The 22555-nt window shown below is 39.2% G+C and overlaps 1 protein-coding gene across 12 annotated transcripts in view; it reads right to left on the bottom strand.

Annotated features, from left to right (window-relative positions):
- EPM2A (EPM2A glucan phosphatase, laforin) overlaps positions 1 to 22555 on the bottom strand; it is a 53920-nt gene that overhangs the window by 5278 nt on the left and 26087 nt on the right. For 7 of the 12 annotated variants that reach the window (XM_037391153.1, XM_037391155.1, XM_037391159.1 and 4 more), the window contains 2 exons: positions 10703 to 10944; positions 7326 to 9267 (listed from right to left, as the gene is read on the bottom strand). In XM_037391153.1, coding sequence (XP_037247050.1) covers positions 8987 to 9267; positions 10703 to 10944 — 523 coding nt within the window. In that variant the 3' untranslated portion in view covers positions 7326 to 8986. Of the gene's footprint in view, positions 1 to 1058; positions 1762 to 6371; positions 6700 to 7325; positions 9268 to 10702; positions 10945 to 19374; positions 21138 to 22555 lie in introns of those variants that run through there. The other 5 variants (XR_005104800.1, XR_005104798.1, XR_005104799.1 and 2 more) reach the window with 5 other exon arrangements.

The following is a 22555-nucleotide window of genomic DNA, read 5'->3' as shown; positions in this document are numbered from 1 at the left end:
ACAGGTGAAAAGAGCGAGCTGTGGCACTGAAGTAGGTACACTATTGCTCTGGTGTTTTGCAGGTCTGGAACAAGCAGTTACCAAAATAGGGTAAGGAAGCCTACAGAGAATAAAAATTCCATAAGTCAAAGCATTTTCCTCCAAATTTCTGTAGTATTTGAGTCTGTTTCAAATGGGAGGAGAAGCAGGAGCAGAAAGCAAGTGGAAAAGTACAAGAGTAAACAGACTAGAGAAATGTGTACAGACTAGAGAAAATCACATTCATGCATAACACAACAGAAATATTGCTAAAAAGCACAGGCTCTTCCAAGACACTGCAGAGCACATTTGCGTTTCCATATGTATCTGACACATAAGCATTCATTCTTTTAATCTGCAGTCTTGAAAACTCTGATCCTTGGTAGGCTTGCTCTCCATTTATTTCTTTTTCAGGCAGGCATGTGGCACATGAACATAAATTCTTAGATCACTCTGCTGGCATTATGCACAACACAGATATTGTATTTGTAATGATGTTCCAACACCTATTATCACCCATTCCCTTGAAAAACAAAGTGATTTCACTTTACCACCTTACACATCTTGTCTGAGCCACAGTCATGTAGCAAGCAAGTGTCCTCATCTTTTCTAAAGACTCTCAATCCATGGCATTTGCTGGGGGCATTTTGGTTGCAGCAAGGCACCAATTTAGAATTCATCTCATCAAAAATCAAGGTGGCGAATGCAACAAAGCACTTAGGCACCAAGTGTGAAGTTTTCAACTTGAAATCCCCAGGACTATTCTTGTACTTAAATTTCCACAAGCGGTAAGTGCTTTGATAGATCAGTTTCTATCTAAAGGAGATGTCCCCTGAGCAGAGCCTTTCAGAGCACAGGAGGAGAATCAGCAGACGCTCTGCCTGAACCCACTGCTAAAAAAGGGGAGGAAAGGTATGCTGATGTGCATAAGCATGTCTTCTGTTTGACTTTAACAACTTTTTCCAATTATTTTTTTTTTCCAGCCCTGTCAAATGAAAAGCAGGTAATAGGAAAATAAACATTCTGGTAACTACTGCATTTCTTTTCAACGTTTGTTTTATTCTTGTGGGGGTTTTAAAACAAATTTGACATGGTGAACCCTGGACCTTCACAGCAGCGCAAAAACATAACAGTTTCAGAAACAGTTCCAAACCTAGCTATTTTTCACATTTTGTGTACTACTCAAGTTTGTGTTTTAGTCTGGAATGTAAGACAGTAATTGAGTAAAAAGAAGGTAACTGCACATTCTGAGCTCAGTAATACCCCAATAAACAGTATGAGCATCATTAAAAGCACAGAAATTACCCTAGATACATATCATTTATATCAATGTCTGATATGATTCTTTCGGGGTTTGTTTTTTTTCTTTTTAAATCAGGGTGCTACTGAAAGACACCTTGAAATGACTGCTATTAAGGAAAGCAAAATAAAACTATGTTTACAGCTAAAATTAAGTTATTGATTTCAGTTCCATAAGCAGAAATACACAAATGGCAGAGCTCAGCATTTTCCAAAGTGTACTCAAGTCATGTTCCCAGCAATCAAGAGAGACCTAATCAAATTTTTTCCTCTCAAAAATAATGATCTTGGCAGATTTTGTTAAATAGCTTGCCAGGCTTTGCTGTTCCTGTGGATATTGTGTGCTTTTGGTGATCTCTGGGTGCCGAGATGTATTTGTGTCTCACTGTCGCATTTCCTCAGCCCCCATGCTTGTGTCTGCTAACTGCTGAATGAGATATTTCCCTGAAACAAGAGTGACAATGTGACTGCAGCGGCGGCACCGCTGCCCGCAGCAAGCAAGCCCTGCTCACCCCGCATCTCTGAGCCCTTCCCCCAGTTCCTGGCTATTCCCCAGCTGCTCTTGGTTCACACAGCTCTGCCTGGACTGACTCCCCTCCCTGTCCTCAGCCTGTGCTGCAAGCCCTCACTTTCTCCTCTGCTTCTTTCCTCGTGACATGAGACCACTGGTTGGAAGGCCACCTGGCCACCTGCTCTGCCTCATCTCAGCAGACCACTCCTGTCTGCATTTCATGTCTTTTCCTACTCCTGCTTCTAAGTCTTTCTTTGGTGGTCTAGTATATCTAGTTATTGCCTTATGGAATGTTTTGTGTTCCTTTGCATGAAAATTACTGCAGAACAATGCATTTATTTTACCAATTAGGAAGAGTGGAAGATGGCAAAAATTCAGAGCACCACTTTCTATTTTAGTTGCCCGTTGTTCATTACCTAAATCAGGTTAAATAAAAAAAAAAAAACAAACCAAAAACAACAAAACACAATAACAATAAAAACAACAAACAAAAACAAAGAAACCAGCCTACAACCACACTGCAAATGAGATTTTCAGTGCTGAGAACAGCCTATCATGGTTGCTTTCATTATTCTCTGAAGAGGGCACTTGGATGGAAAATGTGTGTAAGGCACCAAGAAAACTACAGAAAGTCTGATGGAAGATGATGGCATCCTTATTCCAGGTGAGTAAGATACCCCAGTTGGGAAGAAAGCCAGATCAGAGTCCTGGTTCTTATTTCTAGACCCTGTGTTGCCTATGAGTGCCACCAAACTGCCATACTCACATGCCAGGAAAGTATGTTGGGGACATGGACAAGTAACTCCCAGTAAAATTTAAATATCCCAGTGGAAGAGACCATATAAAACACGGACTTACTTGAAATAGTGTCTGTTCAAGTGCTCACAGGCATCCACACAGCCACTGTGAATGGAGGCACTGAGAACAGCAGTTGTCCCATTCAGTTCTTGGTAGGGAACTGAGGTTAAGCATCCTTTGTGTCATGTTAAGAAACAGAGTAACTCAAGTATAGAGATTAAATAATCCATTTCACCTGCAGTCTTAACTGGCGTCAGGACCACTGCTACTCACAGTTACAATTTCCCATTCTGGTGCTCTGACTGTAAGCACAGGTGTTGCAGGGCAAAAGACCTCTAAGAGGCTTTACTGTTCCAGCAACACATCTGAAGAGAAAGGCTCCATCAAGACATATGTTTGTTTAAACTTCCATCTGAAGCTACCATTTAAGCATATTTTAAGAGATGCCCTTCCCATTAGTTCTTCTAAAGCATGGCCTTATTGATCCTATTTCAGAACAACGTACCTCTATGTAAGGGATTTATCTGACTGCCAAACCGCAGTGCCCCAGCAACCACTTTTGGGCTTATAAAGCTTCACCAGCTTGAGTACACGCCTCTAAGAGAGGACATCCAACTGGTCTGTGTCCTTGAGAGCTTACCCTTCCACATTTCTTTCTTTATACAGATAAATATTGTAACTGCATTTTAAGACTAGACAGTTTAAGTGGTACCCAGTTAAAGACTGGTTAATGAACTTTAAATACCAGCTATAGTTCTATCTAACACATCAAATATGTTTTCAAGTGAGTTGTGGTGTTTGCTATCCCACTACAAAATATTTTTTTCCCTTTGACATTGGTCAGGATTATACTTCATTTATATTTGCCTTTTTTCCAAACACAAATTTTATATTCATTTCTTAATGTCTGTGTTTATGTATTTTATTGAATTTTTGAAGACTGGATTCATTTTCAGCATTTGATTTGTTGCAGTGACTTTGGCCTGGCTGCCCAGCTTAGCTATGGCTGCTACCCTTGGACGATGGCCTGACCGTTAGTTATTTCCCTGCTGAAACTGCATTACCACAAAATAAATTTTGTTATAAAGACATTAAAGTAAAGACCATAGAAAGCCACCCAGCATTAGAATTTTTTTCTTGGCATCATTTTACGCTTTTTCCTCACACCATCTAAATCAAGAATGAGATATCATTTAATATTTTACCAGCTCATGAATAAACAGGCCTTCTATTTTCCCTTGATGTAAAGATAACAACATCAGCATTGAAGTAATTATCAAATCACAGACATCATCTTGCAACCTTTATAAATTCAATCTCTGAAATAAGACAACATGTTTAAGCACAAAGCAGTTGAATTATATAGGGCTAAGGTTCACAGTGTCACCATCCTTGGCTTACAGGGTGTAACAGGTCTTACTTCCTTACTCTCAGGCAAGCCTTGATACGTAAAAAATGTTTAATAAAATACTTATTACTCATCTTTACAAATATGGCAATTTTTAGCTGCAAAACCATCTGTAAATCAGTCAAGACTGGAATGAAGGATCTTGAGGTGGAAGGGCGGAGGAAAACACGCCTAATTAAGAATGAACACCCTACAGGTTCACTGTTGGCATAACTGAAGGGCCAACAACGGGTATTTTCGTTGCTTGTATCACAACCATGCAATGATGCTAGTACATGATAATGTCATTGCCCTTGAAAAAATTGCTTTCCTCTGTTAATTTAGGAAGAAGATCATTTATGAAGTCATATGGTTTGGCCTTGCTGTTGGTGATGTCATGTTGCTGAGCAACAGAAAAAAGATTAATTCCTTTATACTTCCACTGTTCCAAAGTCTGCTCCCTCAGAGCACCCCTTTTCCCTTTAAGCTATATACATGTAGAAAATAAAACACAATTTTTTCCAGCAAAATAGCTGCAGAGGTGTTGATTTACCACTGAGAATGTAAACAGAATTGGAGACAGTCATCTATATCCCATCCTTTGCTACGTTAATCCAATTCCATTTTAGCTAAGGGCAGCCTGATGCTCATTATCCTTCAAGAAGGTAGGGCTTGCTTGCCAAATATATGCTTTTGCGGTAGTTATCCTTCTAAATATTTCTTCATAGTTTCATAGTTTTCTGTTGCACAGTCCCAGTGTATCTTTTTTTAAGAATCGTACTATTTCTCTTTTAACTTTATCATTGGTTTGAAACCTCTCACTGCAATTTAATGATGAAGAATAAAAGCAGCAACAGGGTAATATGGCAAATATCTTTGACTACTTCAAATCAGATAAATGTCTTTGACTACTTCAAATCAGATATTTTTTCTCAATTACAGACCAGTACAGTCAGTGAGTTTCATAACTTAGAACTCAAAGACGGCACCATAGCAGGTAACAGAGTAAGCCTGATTTTTTGCATTCTCGTTTTAAATACAGATTTTATTACCTGCTCCTGCACAACCTACAGCCTATCTTTTTTCCTTTATCTTTGCCCAAGAGGGCTTGGCTAGGAGTCTCAAATTTTAATTCCGCTCCAGAGCAGAGGCACTGTTTTGCACATGTTTTTGTACAGCACACACAATTCAGTTGCCAGGTGTGAGACCTTCCAAATGCTCCAGAGTATGCTCTGGTATAATACCTGCAGCCAGAGCTTCACTGTGCTTGCTGCTGTACAGAGAGGGAAGACCATAAACTTACAACCTAAGCAACTAGAGCAGACAAGCACCAAAGGGACCAAAGTGCAAAGTGTGAAATTACAAGGAAGGAGTAAGGGAGAAAGGAAGGAATTCAACAGTCGTGCCAGCCAGCCCAGTCTCCTTTCACCAGGCTGCACTGCCTACCTAAAAAAGTCACGCAGAAGATTCTCATTAGCATTTTTCTGATGTCAAGAGGAAAAATATTCATGAAACTATATAATTCAAAGCCTGAGCCATCCCTCAAGGGGCTATGTTTGTTACAAAATCACTTGTAAGAGTGATTGCTTAGCTCCTTCATGTATGTTGCCCTAGGAAAGCATATATACTATTGTTTGGCCTAATAATGACATTGAGGTACTCCAAGCACCTAGAGTTATAAATGTTCCCATTTCACACAGCAAATTCTACTTACTTTAATTCAACAGAGGTAAAAACCTGGCTGTAATGGGGCAGAGAATACTGATGCTCATGCCAGCAGAAAACCATTTTCCCCAACTGATGGTTTTCATTGATGAATTATCAAAATATTTGTACCTGGTTCCTATTTTTGTGTGTGTATTAGTTTGGCTTCTTGACCCCACTTTAGAATAACCATTACTGTTTATCTGTTTCTAAATCTTTCCATAGGAGTTGTTCTCTAAATTTTGTAGCACTTAATGACTAAAGCAGCAAGGACATATACAAGTACATAAACAACTGACTATCTTCGTCCTTTCATCCAAATTGCATCAAGAGGCTAGTCTGTGGAAAGAGCTAACGATCCAATCAGCATAAGAACATATTACAAATTGGAATTCTAATAGATAATCCCTAGATGCAGATTTATCACATAATTATAGAGTTTGAGAAATAGAGTATTTTTATATGATTGCTTTTTCTGTTGCTGTAGCCTCTTGCAGTGATGCCTCTAGCATTAAAATTCCTAGTTACATTCAACAGACAAGGCTTTGAATTAATGTTACTTGACATGGTTGTTTTCAATGAGGAACGCAGTAAGGAGGCAATGAGGGGAAAAAATTATGCTACAAATAGGTACAAAGGGACTGCAAGCCATAGGAGCTCTTTGCATTCTTTATTATCGTGACGTTGGCAAGTAGTTTTCATGCACTTCACCAGCTAACGCAATCTGTATATCATATAGTCCCCCAACACTTCAGCAGACAAGCAAACTGAAATGACAATAAGCAATGAATCAACAACCCCTTGCTAGAGACTTCTTGAATCTGTGGTTTCTGTATCATTTGAATTCCACCCTACAAACGAAGCACCAGTCTGCTTCCACTGTGGATAAAATCAGAATTAGGAAATAGCTGATAAGGCGTAGCTATACTTACTTAGTTGTAAACTTGTTTGTGCCATGTTACACTGTTCAGTCCCAAGAGACCTAAAAGAGAAATATAGTTAGCTATGAAACAAGAATCAAACCCACAAGTACTTCTTCCGACATAAATTACAAATTGCATCTGATGAAAAGGACTGTCTGTCGGGGATGCTTGGAAACACGTTTTAAGCATGGGGTTTCCAAATATATCTCAACAGAAATGTAAAACCTAAGCAGGTTCTACTCTCTACTTCTTAGGCCATCACCCTCCTCTCAGCACTTGATTTTGAGAGTCACACAGTAGCAAAACCTCACCATTTTTACTTCAAACTCAGTCAAAACAAGGTAACTCCTGGGCAGCCAGCCTGCAGCTCTGGACATTCGCATGAAAGCCCGACAGCCAGGCAGCAGCACTGACACGCTCCCTCTGCTCTCTGCATCGAGCCAGGAGAAGAAACCCTTTTTTTGTCTTCAGAGGTCCCAGAGATGCCATATCATCCACACATCTTTGCTGTGTTGTTCTTTGAGATTTCATCCTCAACAGTCCATCAAAACTGACACAGTACAGCAGATAAGAAATGGGCTGCTACCATTAAAGTGGCTGATCCCACCTCTATATAGAAATATCGGTCATGATCTGTTTTGCTACTCATGAAATTGGGAGCCAAAGATATATGACAAAATGGGCTGCTGGGATTGTCATTATGTTTTTATTTAATAGAGAACTCTTCTCATCCATTTTCTAAACAGCAGTGTTATTTCAAAAAAGTCAGAAACAAAGTCATGATCAAAACCACACATATAACTTAAATAAATGTTTTTCCTTTTGAAGATGATTGAAGTATAGGATAAATAAAATGTATTATATTATTCTGGACATTCTCCATAAACAGTTCATACCTACTAGTTTCTCCATTAAGCGTTCAGATAATCAATATATATCAACTAAACTACTCTGGCACTGACTAGGTCTTTAGAGGAACAAGTTGGCTGGAAAAAAAAAAGAGTTTTCACTGAAGAATAAGCCTATAGAAATTAGATTTCTTAATGTTTATGCATCCTTCATCCTCTGTTCCTTAGTAAACTCTTGCTCTCCCTTCTCTCTTGGGCTGAACCCACAGCAGACTGGTTTTACCTGAGCAGGGCTGGAAGCTGTTGGTGCCACTGCTTAGTTCAGCTAAGGGACTAAGCAGCACCAGAAAACACTAAGGATCACCCACAAAGCCAACATTAGCCTGCTGAGGGTAAGCTCCTGAGAAACCCTCCTCAGAGTTGCCCTTTCCTTCTGTAGATGAATGTATTGGCTTCATTCATTCCAGAGACAGCCCAGCATTAGCTTCAGTCAGTGAAATCTAGCATCTGTGAACACCCACACAGTGCTTGCACAAGGAGAGACTTTTGCTATAGTGAAGAAATTAATCTAGGTCAGCAACACAGAGGCTGTGGTGCCAGGCATGTGCAGAGGCTTATCACACAGTTCCTATAGGTCCTGTTGTAGCCCAGTGGTTACGGCTTAGATTGACTTGGCACCTAGGGAGCCCACCCTACAGCACTGCACGGACTAGAAGAGCAAAATGTATCTTTGACTTAGAGGTCTCACAGCCTAGGATAATGAATAAATAGTAGTCCTTCCCTGTAAAACAGTAATACTGCAGTAAGTGGAGCTGTTTCCTCTCCCCATGCTACATCCTAGCATAACCCCGATGTCACAACAGGACATAGCTGTAACGTCTAATATTTAACATTAACTAGATAGGCAAAGAGAGCAAATTTTAGTTCACTGCATTAAACATTAGCTTTTTGTTTAAGAAACTGAGTTGAGAAATCAGTTTCTTTCTGGTTTTTCTCATCAATACCACTTGTCTACCAAATTACTAGAGAAGACTTCAATAATGTACGCTCCCACCTAAAATAACTGAGCAGCTTTGACGATGATCAGCTCCATCCTAGCCTGAACCTTAATCCAGTCAACCTTTGTATCCATTTTTGTGAAAATGCCTTTTCTTTCTTGACACTGAATATTGCTAAGTCTAACCATTTCATCTCAAGTCTTAGGCCTACCCTGAAAACTCAGGTCCTGTAGGCAAGCAGTTAAAAGAAAATCTTGTTTCCCTTTGCAGAGTTTCTAGGTCTCATACTTACAACGAAAGGCTTGAAAAAATAAATCATATCAGCTTAAAGAAAGCAAATAAAAAAACCCTCAAAGGCAATTTTGAAACAAAATTCTCACGACTTCTACGAGGAGTTTATAAACTGAAGAGGAGAGGCGGGCGTCTGACTCATGATTTCTAAGTCCTTGGGGTTCAAATGTAAGGATTCCTCTTCACCTTCCTTTTCCTCTTCTGCTTTTCTACTCTTGTATTTTGCATGAGGAACGAAGATGCCCAAATTTCTGGTAGAAATCATCTTCAGCACGATTCAGAGCTTCCTCGTCTATGTAGACAGCCGGTCTCCGGGAAGCCAAGAAGTACTGCACTTTCCGCAGGCTCCATCCCATCACGTACTTCAGCCAGCCACTGACAGCAGCCGTAGACCTGCCAACACCAGCGTTGCAATGAACATAGACAGTGTGTCCGTTCTCCAGTAGCCCGTGCAAGAGGCAGACAGCTTGTGGCAACATCTGTATTCTTCCTAAGGTTATAAACAAGGCACATTCATTTGCATTTCAGAAAGCCAGGTTTACAGTTGAGATTATGTCTGCACAGCCTGATGAACTATGAATCATAATGGCAAACAACACATTCTGGGGTTGGTTGGTTGGTTTTTTTAATGACTTTTTACTCTAACTTTGTTTTTTCTTGCAACATAGATTCAGATCACACAAAATCTGTAAAATGCCCTAATTCTTCTCTAAATATACATTCTGATTAACACCGGATGTGTGTGGCATATTTGTTTTCACAGGGACTGAGACAATGCAGCAAATTACATCAAACAGCACATCTTGCATGGCATTAAAGTTAGCAAACCAAAAATGAAATGTTTTTAAGTACCAGAGGTTTTTGACGTTACCTACGTACCGCTGCTTTCCAAAACACTGTAATGAAGGCCATTATGTCAATAGTAAGTGAGGGAGGGAGAGCAGAAGAATATTTCCCTGTGCTACTTAATACTGTTATGATTTAATTGTGTACTTAGCACATGGTTAAACAACACAGAATAGGTTTATAGTTTTTCTCACTCCCAAAGGGATGAATAAACATATTTCCTGATGCCTTTCTCCCTGTTACGGGAACTTCTTCCCAGGAACTGAAGCTGCAAACATCAGAGCCTTACTCTTCCTCGTGGCACAGATGAGCACTGACATTAAGACCCTTCAAATCCCTGTTTTAAGATCTCCTGTCTTCCCTGATGTCTTATTACTGATATGACAATTTTCTATTTGTGGCAGCAGTATTTCACCCTACTGAAAGAGCACGCTCTTCTGCTGGTAAGCAACTCACTTGAAAACACACACACTCTCTAATCTACTGGTTGGAAATAGGATTTTGAACTGAGCATTCCAACAGAAAAATGAAAAATTAAAAATAATTATTTTACAACAACAGGTGCTATGGATATTCTGAATTAGTTACAAATAATTACATAAATTACTCCATAGAGATGCATCAGACTGGAATACTACAGTTAAAGAAAAGCTGTTTGTTGGGGGAAGGGAAGAGCAGAGACAGACATACAGTACTGTCTCTCCATTTTTAACCAGCAAGGATGGCAAGCTGTCCTGCTGTGCAGGCTTGCTGTCTTCTACCTACACAACATATTTTCATTAGATGGGCTGAATTCAGGCTGAAAGCAAAAGCAGTCAAGCAGTTATCAATGTTGGACAGCTTTAAATTCAAATACACATATCTTGCCAGACACGAAGTACCTTAGATGGCCTCTCTGCCTACAAGAAAATATGAACAATTCGTTAGAGTCAACACACAGAGACATTATACCTTGTGTTAGCTATGTTTTTACACAAAATTTACGCACAAAAAACCCCAAACCAGCCAAGCAAGTAGCGGATCAGTAACTCAGAGGTTTTTTTACTACTAATTTACTGCAAGAGTGGTCTGAGCATTACCTTCAGTGCTCATGTCTGGGGTTGGCATCCAGACATAGGCAAGCCCTTCCTCTTTATACAGTTTCATAAGGACTTCAGGGCTCATGGGTTCCGGGTAGCGGTTGCAGCCCCAGGAATTCTGAACAATGTCCCATTCGGTCTGGAAGTTCATCACAGCGGTAACACCCAGCTCGTGCTTCAGCTTGACAGTCACATGCTCCAGCTGCCGAGGGCAACTTCCCAGCCAGATGTTTGGCAGAATTCTAGTATTGAGAAAACATTGCAGTGGAATTGACTGAAATATCTTAACAAGGAAACTGCCAAGTTCAGCGGCATTCCAGCCCCAAACCTGGTTAGCATCATCGCACAAACACTGCTAAGTGCAGCTTTTTCATGCCATGCAGTAAGCAGTTTCTTATTTCATTACAGCTGAGCTGGTAATGTTTGATGCTGGGGATCAAGTTCCTAAGGTACTGCAAAGAGCTAGACGGTCTGAGAAAAAAATTCTGAGCATAATTAGTAGCACAGGTCTCCAAGGCATCCATCATTAAGCTTGCAGTAGAGGCTTAGTAACATCACAGGTTAGAATAAGAAAACTCTGAAGATTCAAGCAATTTGCATGAAAAAAAGGAGTTCTAAAAGATTCACATGATCCAGAACTCACTCACTTTAGTAATGAGTCAAACAGATAGAACTCTTCCAGCTTTGTAGCGATCTCTATAATGAGGATAGTAGACTAAAAAAAACCAAACCAACTTAAACTGCCCTTCTGTGAGGAAACACAAAAATGAATGACTAATTTTCTGCTCATTTTTGTCTGCTCTTGTGGAGTCTAGTGGGAAGCAAATGCAGAATTACAATACATATCTAGCTTCCCTCAAGGCCTGAAGAACGAGAAATTTTGCAAGAAAACTTGAAAGGTATGTGTAGGATGGATAAACATCCATATTTCTGGTACTTAACAAAATAAAACGTCAAGACTTTTATGGTTCTCCCATTGTTAATTATAAAACTACTGTAAGTCTCAACAGATTTTAACAAATATAAATTGAATATTCAGAAGCTTGTCTTCAAATGAGGATTTTTAATCTGCATATGTAATTAAACTGATGATATCTACAATGGATTATTTACACGAACAAATTATTAGTGATCTATTTACATTAATTTTGTTTGCATAAACTTCTATTTTACACATGCAATCCACAAACTATACAAAATACTCCTGCAGTTGAACATACAACTTTGCAAATATTATTAACTGCAAAAAAATTTAAGCCAATCTACAACAAAAGCAAGATCCTCAAAAATGAAATGTCTGCCATGTATTTCTTATGGTCTTTTCCAATTTTAATCTCAGGAGAAAAGTTTTACGTTTATTCAGGAGCACTTACTCCTACAAACAGCCCTTAAATCATCAGGTAGCTATTTCCATTCCACTATCTCAGTAATAAGTGCTTACTAGCTTTTAATTAAGACCTATAATTGACAATGATTAAACTCTGCTATGTTACTACTGAAACATTGTCAAGAAGAAAAATTAAAATCCAGGAAGCAATTATTATTGCTGTTTCCCGTATTTCAGCTGCATCCACAGTAAGTTACTTACTAGCCACACACACACATTCTTTGGCCTTAACAGACCCTGCTTCAGTGAGACAACACACTCAATCTCAGTATATAGTAACTGAGTCCAATTTAGACAATATTACACAGCAAATAACCATTTTGACTGTGTTTCAATAGTGAGATCATTTGAAGACATATAACTTAGTTATTGCTTCACGTTATTATTCACAGAATTATTGCCCACTGCTAATAGAATATGCATTTGCTCCTGAGTAGCAAGCAAGCTTTAACCCAAAATTTCAGAAATTCAGATTTACACCTTGAAGTCATTTCCTTTGTCACTTTTCTCACACTCCTGAACACTACCTTTATGAAGGAGAGAAGACACAGAAAGACAGACATTCTAATACACAGGCTCTGGATTTCTTAAGCTACTACTTAAGTCATATATTAAGAAATATCAAGACTCAGTCAAGGGTGGATTCAGCAGCAACCTGAAGGAAATGCAATAAAGCACAATTATGTACAACCATTATGTTCAAGACACAATCCCACACACTGGTACAGAAAGGGACCTTCTCAAAATTGCCCAAAAATCCAGCAAAACCAAATCGAGCATTCCCACTGACCAGAGGGGTTAGTGAAGGTGCACTGCAACAACTGCTTCACTGTGCCAACCCCACACCAAACCCCATCCTAACCTGAAAGAGCAACGGCTGTCAGGCTTCAGCCACAGGACCACCACCACCCCCCCATCCCACCCCCCAGTGATTACTGCATTTCAAGGTGGCACATTTAAGTTAAAGTGCCCTAACAAACGCTGACAAATGGCTGGATATGAGCAATGCCCACAAAACTCCATAGCCGGGAATGAAAAATGGCAATATCACTAATACTTTGCGACAATATTAGAATATTCTTTCAAGAACAAGAACATTAGTATCCTTCCTTCAAAGGCTTTCCTGGAGACTCATACATATGTAATTCTCTTGATATTTTGGGAAACATCTAATACAATAAGTTACCTTGACAGGAGAGCAAAAGCATGTTTTCTAGCATTTGATTGAATCAGGAGCAAGTAAAGCATTCCTGAGATTCTTCAGGAGCAACTAAAGCATTCCTGAGATAAGTAAAATTCTGGGTAGTATTCTTGCTTACAGAAAAATCAATGTGTTGTAATTTTTTCCTCAATGATTATTTAGTGGGTGAACATCACAGCTGCACTATCTGCAAGACCACTGGGATATAGACCATTTGTTTATTTTGTTCTTGCAGCCTAAAGGGGCTTGTCCATGACAGGACCTCCTGTACTGCAAATAATAATTGCATTTAGTAAACAATCTGATGGGTTTACCAAGTTTTTATGACTGTCTTTCCCTGTAATTAACCAAACTAGTGGTGGCATTCAGAGAATGATCAAAACAACGTATTTAAGATAACTAATTCTTGCAAATTATTTTTTTTATCAGGTCCTAGAGTTTAGCTATTGAAAGTAGCAACATGCAGCCTTGACCTTGGTCTTTAAGCCCCTTATTCACCCATCCCCAAATAACTATAAATTCCTGGTCTTTCTGGACAAGGTTTAACCACTCTTTTACCAGGAGAACAGTCCATGCAGAAAACAGGCTAATTTATGTAAAAATTCTGGGATAATACTACTGCATAGTACCTGTATTTCAGTTTGGTTTTATCTGGTTCATACCTTGAGTTTGTCTGACATCAGAAGGAAAGAACGAAAGGGTGAGTGCATGTGCCAATACAGAAAGTGATGGAGAGTTTAGCAGATATATTTTATGTAATGATTTTTGATAGCCCTACTGAGGGTTTAATTACGCTGAGGATCAGGAAGAAGTGCATATTAAACAAAGCAAGAATGTGGTAATTTCATTTTTACATCTCTCCCCCTATGACTTTTAGTTTTCCTTTTCCAGTGTGACCTTTCTTGTTTAAGTTGCCACTGTGCTTCAGTAGATAGCTGGATTTTAGCCACAAGAGTATTTGGCAGGGGAAAGAGACCTCTTTTACTTTCCCCTCTCAATTGCCTTGCAATAGTACTCTGAGCTCTCCAACAGCTGCTGCTTTCCAGCTCACATGCAGCTGTTTTCCAGTGGCAGATTACGTACAGTTTAAAAAACATTTAGAGATTATGTGTGATCAATAAACCTATAAGCTCTTCAGCCATTAACCCTTGTCACATTCCCGAAATATCACAACAGGATGGTGTTTTAACAAAAATCTACTTAAGAGTTCTGTTTTAATATAAAAGTGGCACTTTGTCATTGCGCCTGTTAACTCCCTGTGTTACTAAGGTTTGTAAACCATGCTTGGTCCCAGAAGACATGGTCAATTCAGTCAGAGACAGTTTATCCATGAACAAATCACCTAAAGTAACATCAAAAATATTCAGCTAACTTCTGAGATTAAGACTTGTAGCTTGTCTAAAAGCCCTTTCTTTAAAGCTACTTTCTGTAAAGTTACTTCCAGCCTGCCCTACACTTCAGTTCTCCATCAGTAACATGGAGATAATGTTTACCTACCTGAAGGGGGACTTCTGGGGATTAAACGGATGAATAAATCCAAGAAGCTTAAATTTGTGGTAACAAGGGCTTAATGTTAGGCAGGTGTCTGCTGAGTTTACTTGACTTACAGAGCCCAGGCTGAAGGCTGACATGAAAAACTCGCCTTTTGTCTTGTAAGCTGAGAAAACCAACAACAATTTATCATCACCAGGGAATAAATATGGAACACCCTGAAATCATTTGTACCGTTATTTTCCAGCTGTCATCACGCTTAAATTCTTTTTAATGATGCAGGTATATATTGCACTTGGTTGCTTCCCCTCAGGACCCTGCACAGCCTAGATTAAATTGTAACAATTCATATGAATGTATCTGAAACAACAAATGCATTCAGTTTAATCAATGCATATGCAAATAGTCTTCCCATCCTTAAGAAGAAAATGAGTCTGAGGCAATGAAAGATTAGCATTCTAATCTTTTTTTTAATGATGCTGACTGTAATTTTCAGGCTAGAGGAAACGTCCCCAAAGCGTAGTACACTGCACCTTTTGCTCTAAGATCTCCACAGACAGTACAAAACCAACCCAGCAATTGTAGCTGTAGGGATCTGACTCACAGGGAGTGCGACCTGCCCTAGGGGAAGGTACCAGTTACTGCATGGGGCAGTCAGCTCCTCCTCCCTGACACAGATGTCTATGCTGCTTCTTAAGCAGTTCCTGTGTTACTTTTGTTGATAATGATTTAAGGCAAACTGGCACCGAATTCAAATTTCCTGAAAAAGTTGAGCTGTGAGCTGGGATGACTCAGGTACTGTTTCTAGATCTGGTCAATCATCAGTGTGCTAGAAGCAGGCATCTTACAGTCTCTCCTAAAATCAGTCAGCCTTTCTAAGGAGTCACAGCTCTTATGGAAAAGGGTAGGATTCAAGCCTTTGGGGAACACATTTCATCAGAACATCTATCAGGTGCAATATTTCAGAAGTCCTTTTTCCCTATACTTGCCAGTTTTAATCAAGAAAGAGGACTTTGCCAAACGAAGGACAAATACTAAAGCATTTCTCATTGGTTATTGGCAACAGAGTGATCCATCAACCATGTCATTTGTTTATTTCGGTAATATTTTTGACCAAGGCCCAGTGTATTATTTTAAATGAGAAGTGATGGATTGATTCACCCTTCAACACCGTATCAAGATGTAGCCTGACATTAAAGCTCACAATTCACTTCAGTTGTCTGCAGCAGTCTTCCTTCAGTCCCACTAAGCATTTGATGGCAGCAAGATGAGCACTAATATATACATATAACAAGAAAGAGCAATTTAGTTGAAACAACAAACAAAAGAATGATTAAATTGGTTGTGTCCTTCCTTAAGGCTTATATTTCCTAAGGTGTAGCATGCAACTACAACTACGTGTAACTTGCAGCAAAACTTATTCCGCATTCCCAAAAGAGCAACATATGTAACTCAGTCAATTTACCCCAGCATTTTGTGATGCTCGTATGCATACCAAGTGGTTTTTGTACTGTTGCAGTGCTATTACCCTGACACCACTACAAGCAAGCAGCCCAAGGGGAATGCAGGCCTGAAGAACGACTCAGAGGTGCTTTTTGCAGCGCTCCAACTACTGGAGACTGCTTCCGATTTTAGTGCATTCCTGTTTCTCCCCTGATTGTACTGGAGTAGGAACCGGTTCCAATTTTTTTTATAAAGTGGATTTTTAATGGAAAATGATGATCTGTCTGAACTAAAAATCTGCATTGAAACTTACTACTTGAAACCAAATTTAAACTAGTTCAAAGACCAAATGTCTGATGAGAAACAAAGGGAGACAGAGACAAACTCCCACCTCTCTTTCCCTCTCATTTGACACAGAGATTTCACAAGTATTGCTTTGGGCATATTCAAAATGAGAATATAGGAAATCCTACCAGCTGTCACTGAGGTGCTCTTTTGTCTTTTCTCTACCCTCTGCCTTGTGACAAGGCACATCACTTTAGGTGACACCACTGGATTATGTCGACCCAGAACTATCAACCTGTATGTGCTGCTTCTTTTGCCATTGGCACCCTACTAACAACATATAGCAGCACATTCTTAGGTATATACATACCTTCCCTGATGTACCAAATTAGACATCTCTCTCTGGGCCTTCCTTGTTCTTTTCTCCTGAACCTGTGACAGTGAAAATACTAAGAGCACTTGCTAGAAATCAGATGAGGTTCCTGTACCTTTGTCAGAGCGATCTAGAAACATTACTTAGGTTGTTATCTAATGTCCTGAAATACATTTACAGAGAAAGATTTTCAAATGGCCAAATTCTGCTCTCCAGTGGAAGATCTGAACACTTTCAAATATTGCTTGATATGTAGAAAGAACACTGGTGACTATCCTCGCCTTCAGAGATATTCTAACATCCAATAGCCCAGTCACAGGTCACAGTGAAATCTTCTTGTCTCCATAATGGACACAAATTCCTTTCCACTCTGCAAAATCCTTTTAACTATCTGAAAATTACTAACACACTCACACAGCCTTGTATTCTTCATACATACACCCTTGCTTGTCATATATTCAAAGCATCTGATGATTCTTGTTTGCCTTTGGACTCTCCAGCTGGTCAACATCTTTCTTAAAATGCCCGGTTCTGGAAAGAAGTTTTACCATTTCTGAGAATTGGAGATTCTTGTGCCTTAAAGGCTATATCCCTCTTTCTAGTTCCCTGACTGTCCTTTTACAGCATGACACTGCTGACCTATTTTCAACATGGAATTCTGTTTTCAAGTTAAGAGCTCTCACAAGAGACAAGCCTACTCAAGAATAGAGTAAAATCTGCCCTAAACAGAATTATTTAAGATGACATTAGTTACAACTGCCAGTGATATCAAATAAATCTAAATGAATATGCAGCAAAGGAGCAGATGAGATTCCCAGTTGATGAATGCATCTCAGTAATGTGTCTTGGAATGAATAATCTCAGCCGCTCAGACACATCACTGGGCTTTAAGCTAACTATAATCAATTAGAAAGGGAAAAGTACATGCCTGCAGTGATGTTGGTGAAAGTGTTGCTTTATAGAGGGGTCAAAGTGGTAATATTAGCCAGTTCAATGATCCTATTCTAGGCACTCAAATTTTGAACTTTCTATTAACCATTTCATTGTATAAAAAAGGATATAGAAAATTGAAAACACCCAAAATACGTAGAAGATAGCTATTTCTTTTGAAAGTGCTTTCATATGAGGGCAGACTAAGAATTTAGCTTTTTTAAGAGGGAATTAGATGACTGGTTAAAGATAAAATATATGGGAGGGGCAAATCAACAGGGTCTATCTCCATAAATGAGGTGAAGAATCTCAACTCCTATAGTTTCACCTTTAAAGCAACTACCAGGAGATGAGGAAAAATGCCAGATTATTTTTTTTTAATCTTTCTTTTCATTCTTGCATCTTCCTCCAAAATACTGAAGACACAGGCAGATATCAAAATAGACAAGTCCCTGGTTTGGTCTTGTAAAAGAATTCTGGTTTCATTACAGCCTCTTTATTTAAAGGACAGAGATCTCTCAGCAAAATGCCTCCTTACTAAGGAAATAATAATATAGAACTGAGGGGTTATGACACTGACATTTCATTGCACATTGCACAGGGCACATGGGTAAATGGCTGTGGTCTTAATCCCTTCTCCTGCTGACTTACTGATAAAGTCTCCTTGCAGAAGACAAGCTGATGGAGTCTTTGTGATGGGAGGCTTGAATTAAGCAGGATTGACTGAACAGTCTGATGCACTCAATTACTCAGCACACAGACAAGCACAACTGGCCAGAGTAGGAGAGCGAGGATGATGATACGATGGTCTAACTCACAGAACACCAAGATATAATAGCCAGGCTTAATAAAATCACTCTTCTCAATAAAGATGGAATAAACGGCCATAACCTTAGCAGAAGTCATCAAAGAAAAGCATTGATTAATGATAAAACTATATCCTACTGAAACAACACAGCTGCAGGCCTTGTAAAAACTACTTATATTTTTTGTACAAAAAAAATTGCTTTTACCTAAATGCCAAATGTAGAAGAAGCACAAGTCATTGCTTATAAATTTGTTCTGCTTTACCACTGAAAAGGTGTAGTTTTATTGTGAAGTTAACAATTCTACCTCAGGGCTTTAAACGAGGAGAATTAGACTACAATGTAGTTCCAAGGTGTTTTTTTCCTTCTTCTCCTTCTTATTTGGCACTGTTATGAAAAGTAATTAAGCTCTGGCAAATTTTCTTCTTAGATGTAATTTAGACTACTTATCTAGCCTCTCTCATGGGAGCAGTCTTGGCAACTAAAAAGAAACACCTGCTTTTATCACTTTAAAACAACCCTTTGTCAGCTTAGCAACATGCAAAGTTTCTCAAGCCCTTGAATTCTGAGTGTTATGCTTAATAGTACCTTATTTATTCCACGTTCACAAATTCATGCACCAGTGTGGCATCAGACTACCTCATTTGCTGATATGCAGAACAAAGAAGCCATTAAGATTCAACCTCAAGCTGACAATGCACTAAAATGAAAACAGGTAAGAATAATATCAAACTGATAACTGAAATATAAAGTTACCCAGACATTCAGCCACAAAGCAGTTCCAGTGGTACAGTGCCCTCAGATTTTGCTGTCTTAGAAAGAGATTTCCATAGCATCAGCTTGATGGCACAAAAGAGCTTGTTTGTCCCTCCTTCACCCAGCAATCTGCATTTACAGCAGGTAGTATGGTGCACTCTTCAGGGTAGGAGGCAAGGAGCAACCCCGCCAATGCCTAAACACAGCACAGCTCTTCATTCATAACCTTCTTGTGGATTCCAACTGCGGGGAGGCCTGTAGGCTACGTCTGCTTTATGGATTGTCCCAGCTTTGACTGCACCAGGGATACAGGATAAGAAGTATCCACCTAAGTAGAATCAAAGTCAATCACATAACAGAAGCTTAGTCTAGATGGATCCACAAAGCTTTCTGTTTACAGCCCCCCTCCCCCTTCCACAGTAACCTCAAACATTCCCTGTCAAGGAGCATAAGAGATTTATTAGAAGCAACTCACAAAAGCATCTCATAAAGACAGCTGCAGAGATCAAGGGCATTTCTAACATCCTATACCCTGCCACAGCAGTGAATGTATTTAATGAAAAACCCCTAGACGACTGGGAGGTAAACCACACCCCACATTGAAAAAATGACACTAAAACTTGGATAAATAAGCAGTAGCACTATGCCCGAGAGTCACAAAATAATCCTTCTGTTGCATTCAGTACTGGTAGACCATCATCAGGAGGAATGGGAAGAAGGAAGAGAAACACCTGGAGAGCCCAGCACAGAGTATGAGAACAATCAGAGATCTAGAAGACAAGTTTTCAGGGAAAAGACTTGAAGAACTGAGGGTTAATATCAGAATGAAAACACTGAGATATTCCATCAACCACTCCGTGATTCTGGGAAAAGGGACAGGAGTTTCCGAGAACATAAGAGATGGCTATAAAGGGGCAGGATGCTAATTTGTTCTCCAAGCCTGCTGTGGAAAGGACAAGAAGAAATTAACTTAAATTGTGCTACGAAGGCTTAAGTTGAGATTAGGAAAGCTTTTTAATGGTTGGACTAGTGATTGAATGGAAGAGTAACAGGGCAGCAGAGTCTCATCAGATGAGATCATATTTAAGATCAGGCTGGATAAGCCTAGAATGATTTAAAGGTAATTGAGAATAAGCTGGAGCAAGGAAATGGACTGGATGCTTTCTGAGGTCTCTTTGAGCCTATGATCTATGGTATTATAATCACAAACTTTAATTTCCATCTCTGGGATCACTACCTATATTAATTTATCAAGATCCATCTTGAAATAATGTAGGTTCCTTTTCCTCCCTGCCCTATTTGAAAGGTCATGCCAGATATCAGACATCATTCCCTTGATGTCAAAAACCTTGTTCTAATTTACACTCTAAATTCATTCAGAAGCAATTAATATCCATTTGATCTTAAAGCAGGTTCAATTTCAATAATTCTTCTCCCTCCTTTGTACTTATTCCTGAATGTCTTTTACAAACAGTAATATATCCTCCTTCTCAGTCTTAATTTAACTATGCAGTCTATCTCAGATACCAGAAGCAGTCGAGTTATGTAGCACAGAGCTTCTTGCAAGCCAATTTATTTTGCTCCAACTCCAGTGTCGTAAAAGCTACATAGCCTGTGGCAAATGCCCTCATTCATTCCAGGTTAGCCCAGGTATCTCTGCTTTTCACTGCAGTTTGTGACAAAGGCGTAATCTTCTGTCAAGGAAACCCTGACACAGAAACAAAAAAGACTGTTACATCATTTTGTATTTTAAATGAGTTTGCAAAACCAAATTTGCTATTCCCATTCCTGCTGTGATGCAAAGAGGATGTAAAGTTCTCCTAACAAGCAACCTTGGGCATTCTTTTTTGTGGGATATCTCCTGACCACAAAGTTCCTGTGAAGAAGGCAACACAAAAGAGACAGCATGTCCCTATGAACAGGGATCGCATAAATTACCTCAAAGGCCAATTACTGATGAGATAAACCAGCCTGACACAGCTGATCTCTTCCATGCCAGGACTAGAACATGTTCCAGACTTGTTCCCACTTAGGAAATGGAAGTGCAAAAGGGATTTTAAACCATCTTTGTTCTTCTGACACAACAACAGATCAAATTTATCTAATTTGCTCTCTAGGTAAGTGTGTATGGTCCAATAAATTCAACAAAATTGCTCTCATTAAGCTTGCAGGTCATTTGAATCTATACGGGGAAAAAACATACTATACACTTTTCTCCCCTCTCATTCACTTCGCTCCATTAAAAAACTTACAGCAAATAAATTTATATCTTATACATTTTTTTATAATCTGTTTTATCGCTACTCTAGATATGATCTAAAATAACTTGGTCACACAAGACTATGTACATGGCCAAAACTAAATTGTGGAAGATAAAATTTAACGCTCCCTGTATTCAAAGGGAAATATGTCATATTTCACTATGTATTTCTACTGTGAAGGTAAGAAAGCAATCATTCACAAGCACGCCAATTCCTTGTAGGGCAGGGTGTCCAGATCTAGCCAGACTTTATTTTCAAACATACACGCAAGGTTTCTATTGCTGCCTAAGGAGCACACTGCACGCAGCAGAAAGCAGGGTTTGCCTTTGTAGGGAATGACTCTTCTCGTACTTTCATTTGTATAAACATTATCTGAACCAAGCGATATGCCAACTACAAAAATACAGCCTGAGAAGAGAATCCGGTTCCAATGCTTGTACAGAACAACCTGGAAAGGACTCGTCCATTGGCTTGTGTGGATTAATACCTAAATGCTCCAATTATAGAATCTTGCCTCATGCACTCACGGTTGCCAATTGTTACTTCCTACATATGTCTCTGTTCAGTTGCCAGCAATCCCATTTGTTTTGAATTAGAACAAATACTCGGAAACACAAGAACAACAGGCTACTAAACTAAGCCAGATCATAATGAGCCATGAATCTCTTGGCATTAGGAATGAGAATTTCTAACACTAATGCTTAGCAATGGGAATGATGCCACTGCTGGCACCTTTAAGTTAAAGCATCTTAACAAAATTGACTTAAACCAGTAGAGATGAACTTTTAAGTTAGTGCTCAAGAAGTTCCAGGAATTGTTGGTAAATATATCTTTTATCCTCTTTCGGAGTTTACTTATTAGCAGCTGCTTAGAAATCTAGACTGTGAAAATAATAAAAGATAAATCCACTTTTCAAAATA

The sequence above is a fragment of the Falco rusticolus genome, chromosome 6, assembly GCF_015220075.1.
Source record: "Falco rusticolus isolate bFalRus1 chromosome 6, bFalRus1.pri, whole genome shotgun sequence".
Taxonomy (NCBI): domain Eukaryota; kingdom Metazoa; phylum Chordata; class Aves; order Falconiformes; family Falconidae; genus Falco; species Falco rusticolus.
The sequence above is the reverse complement of the archived record's forward strand: the minus strand, read 5'-3'. Positions and strand labels throughout refer to the sequence as shown.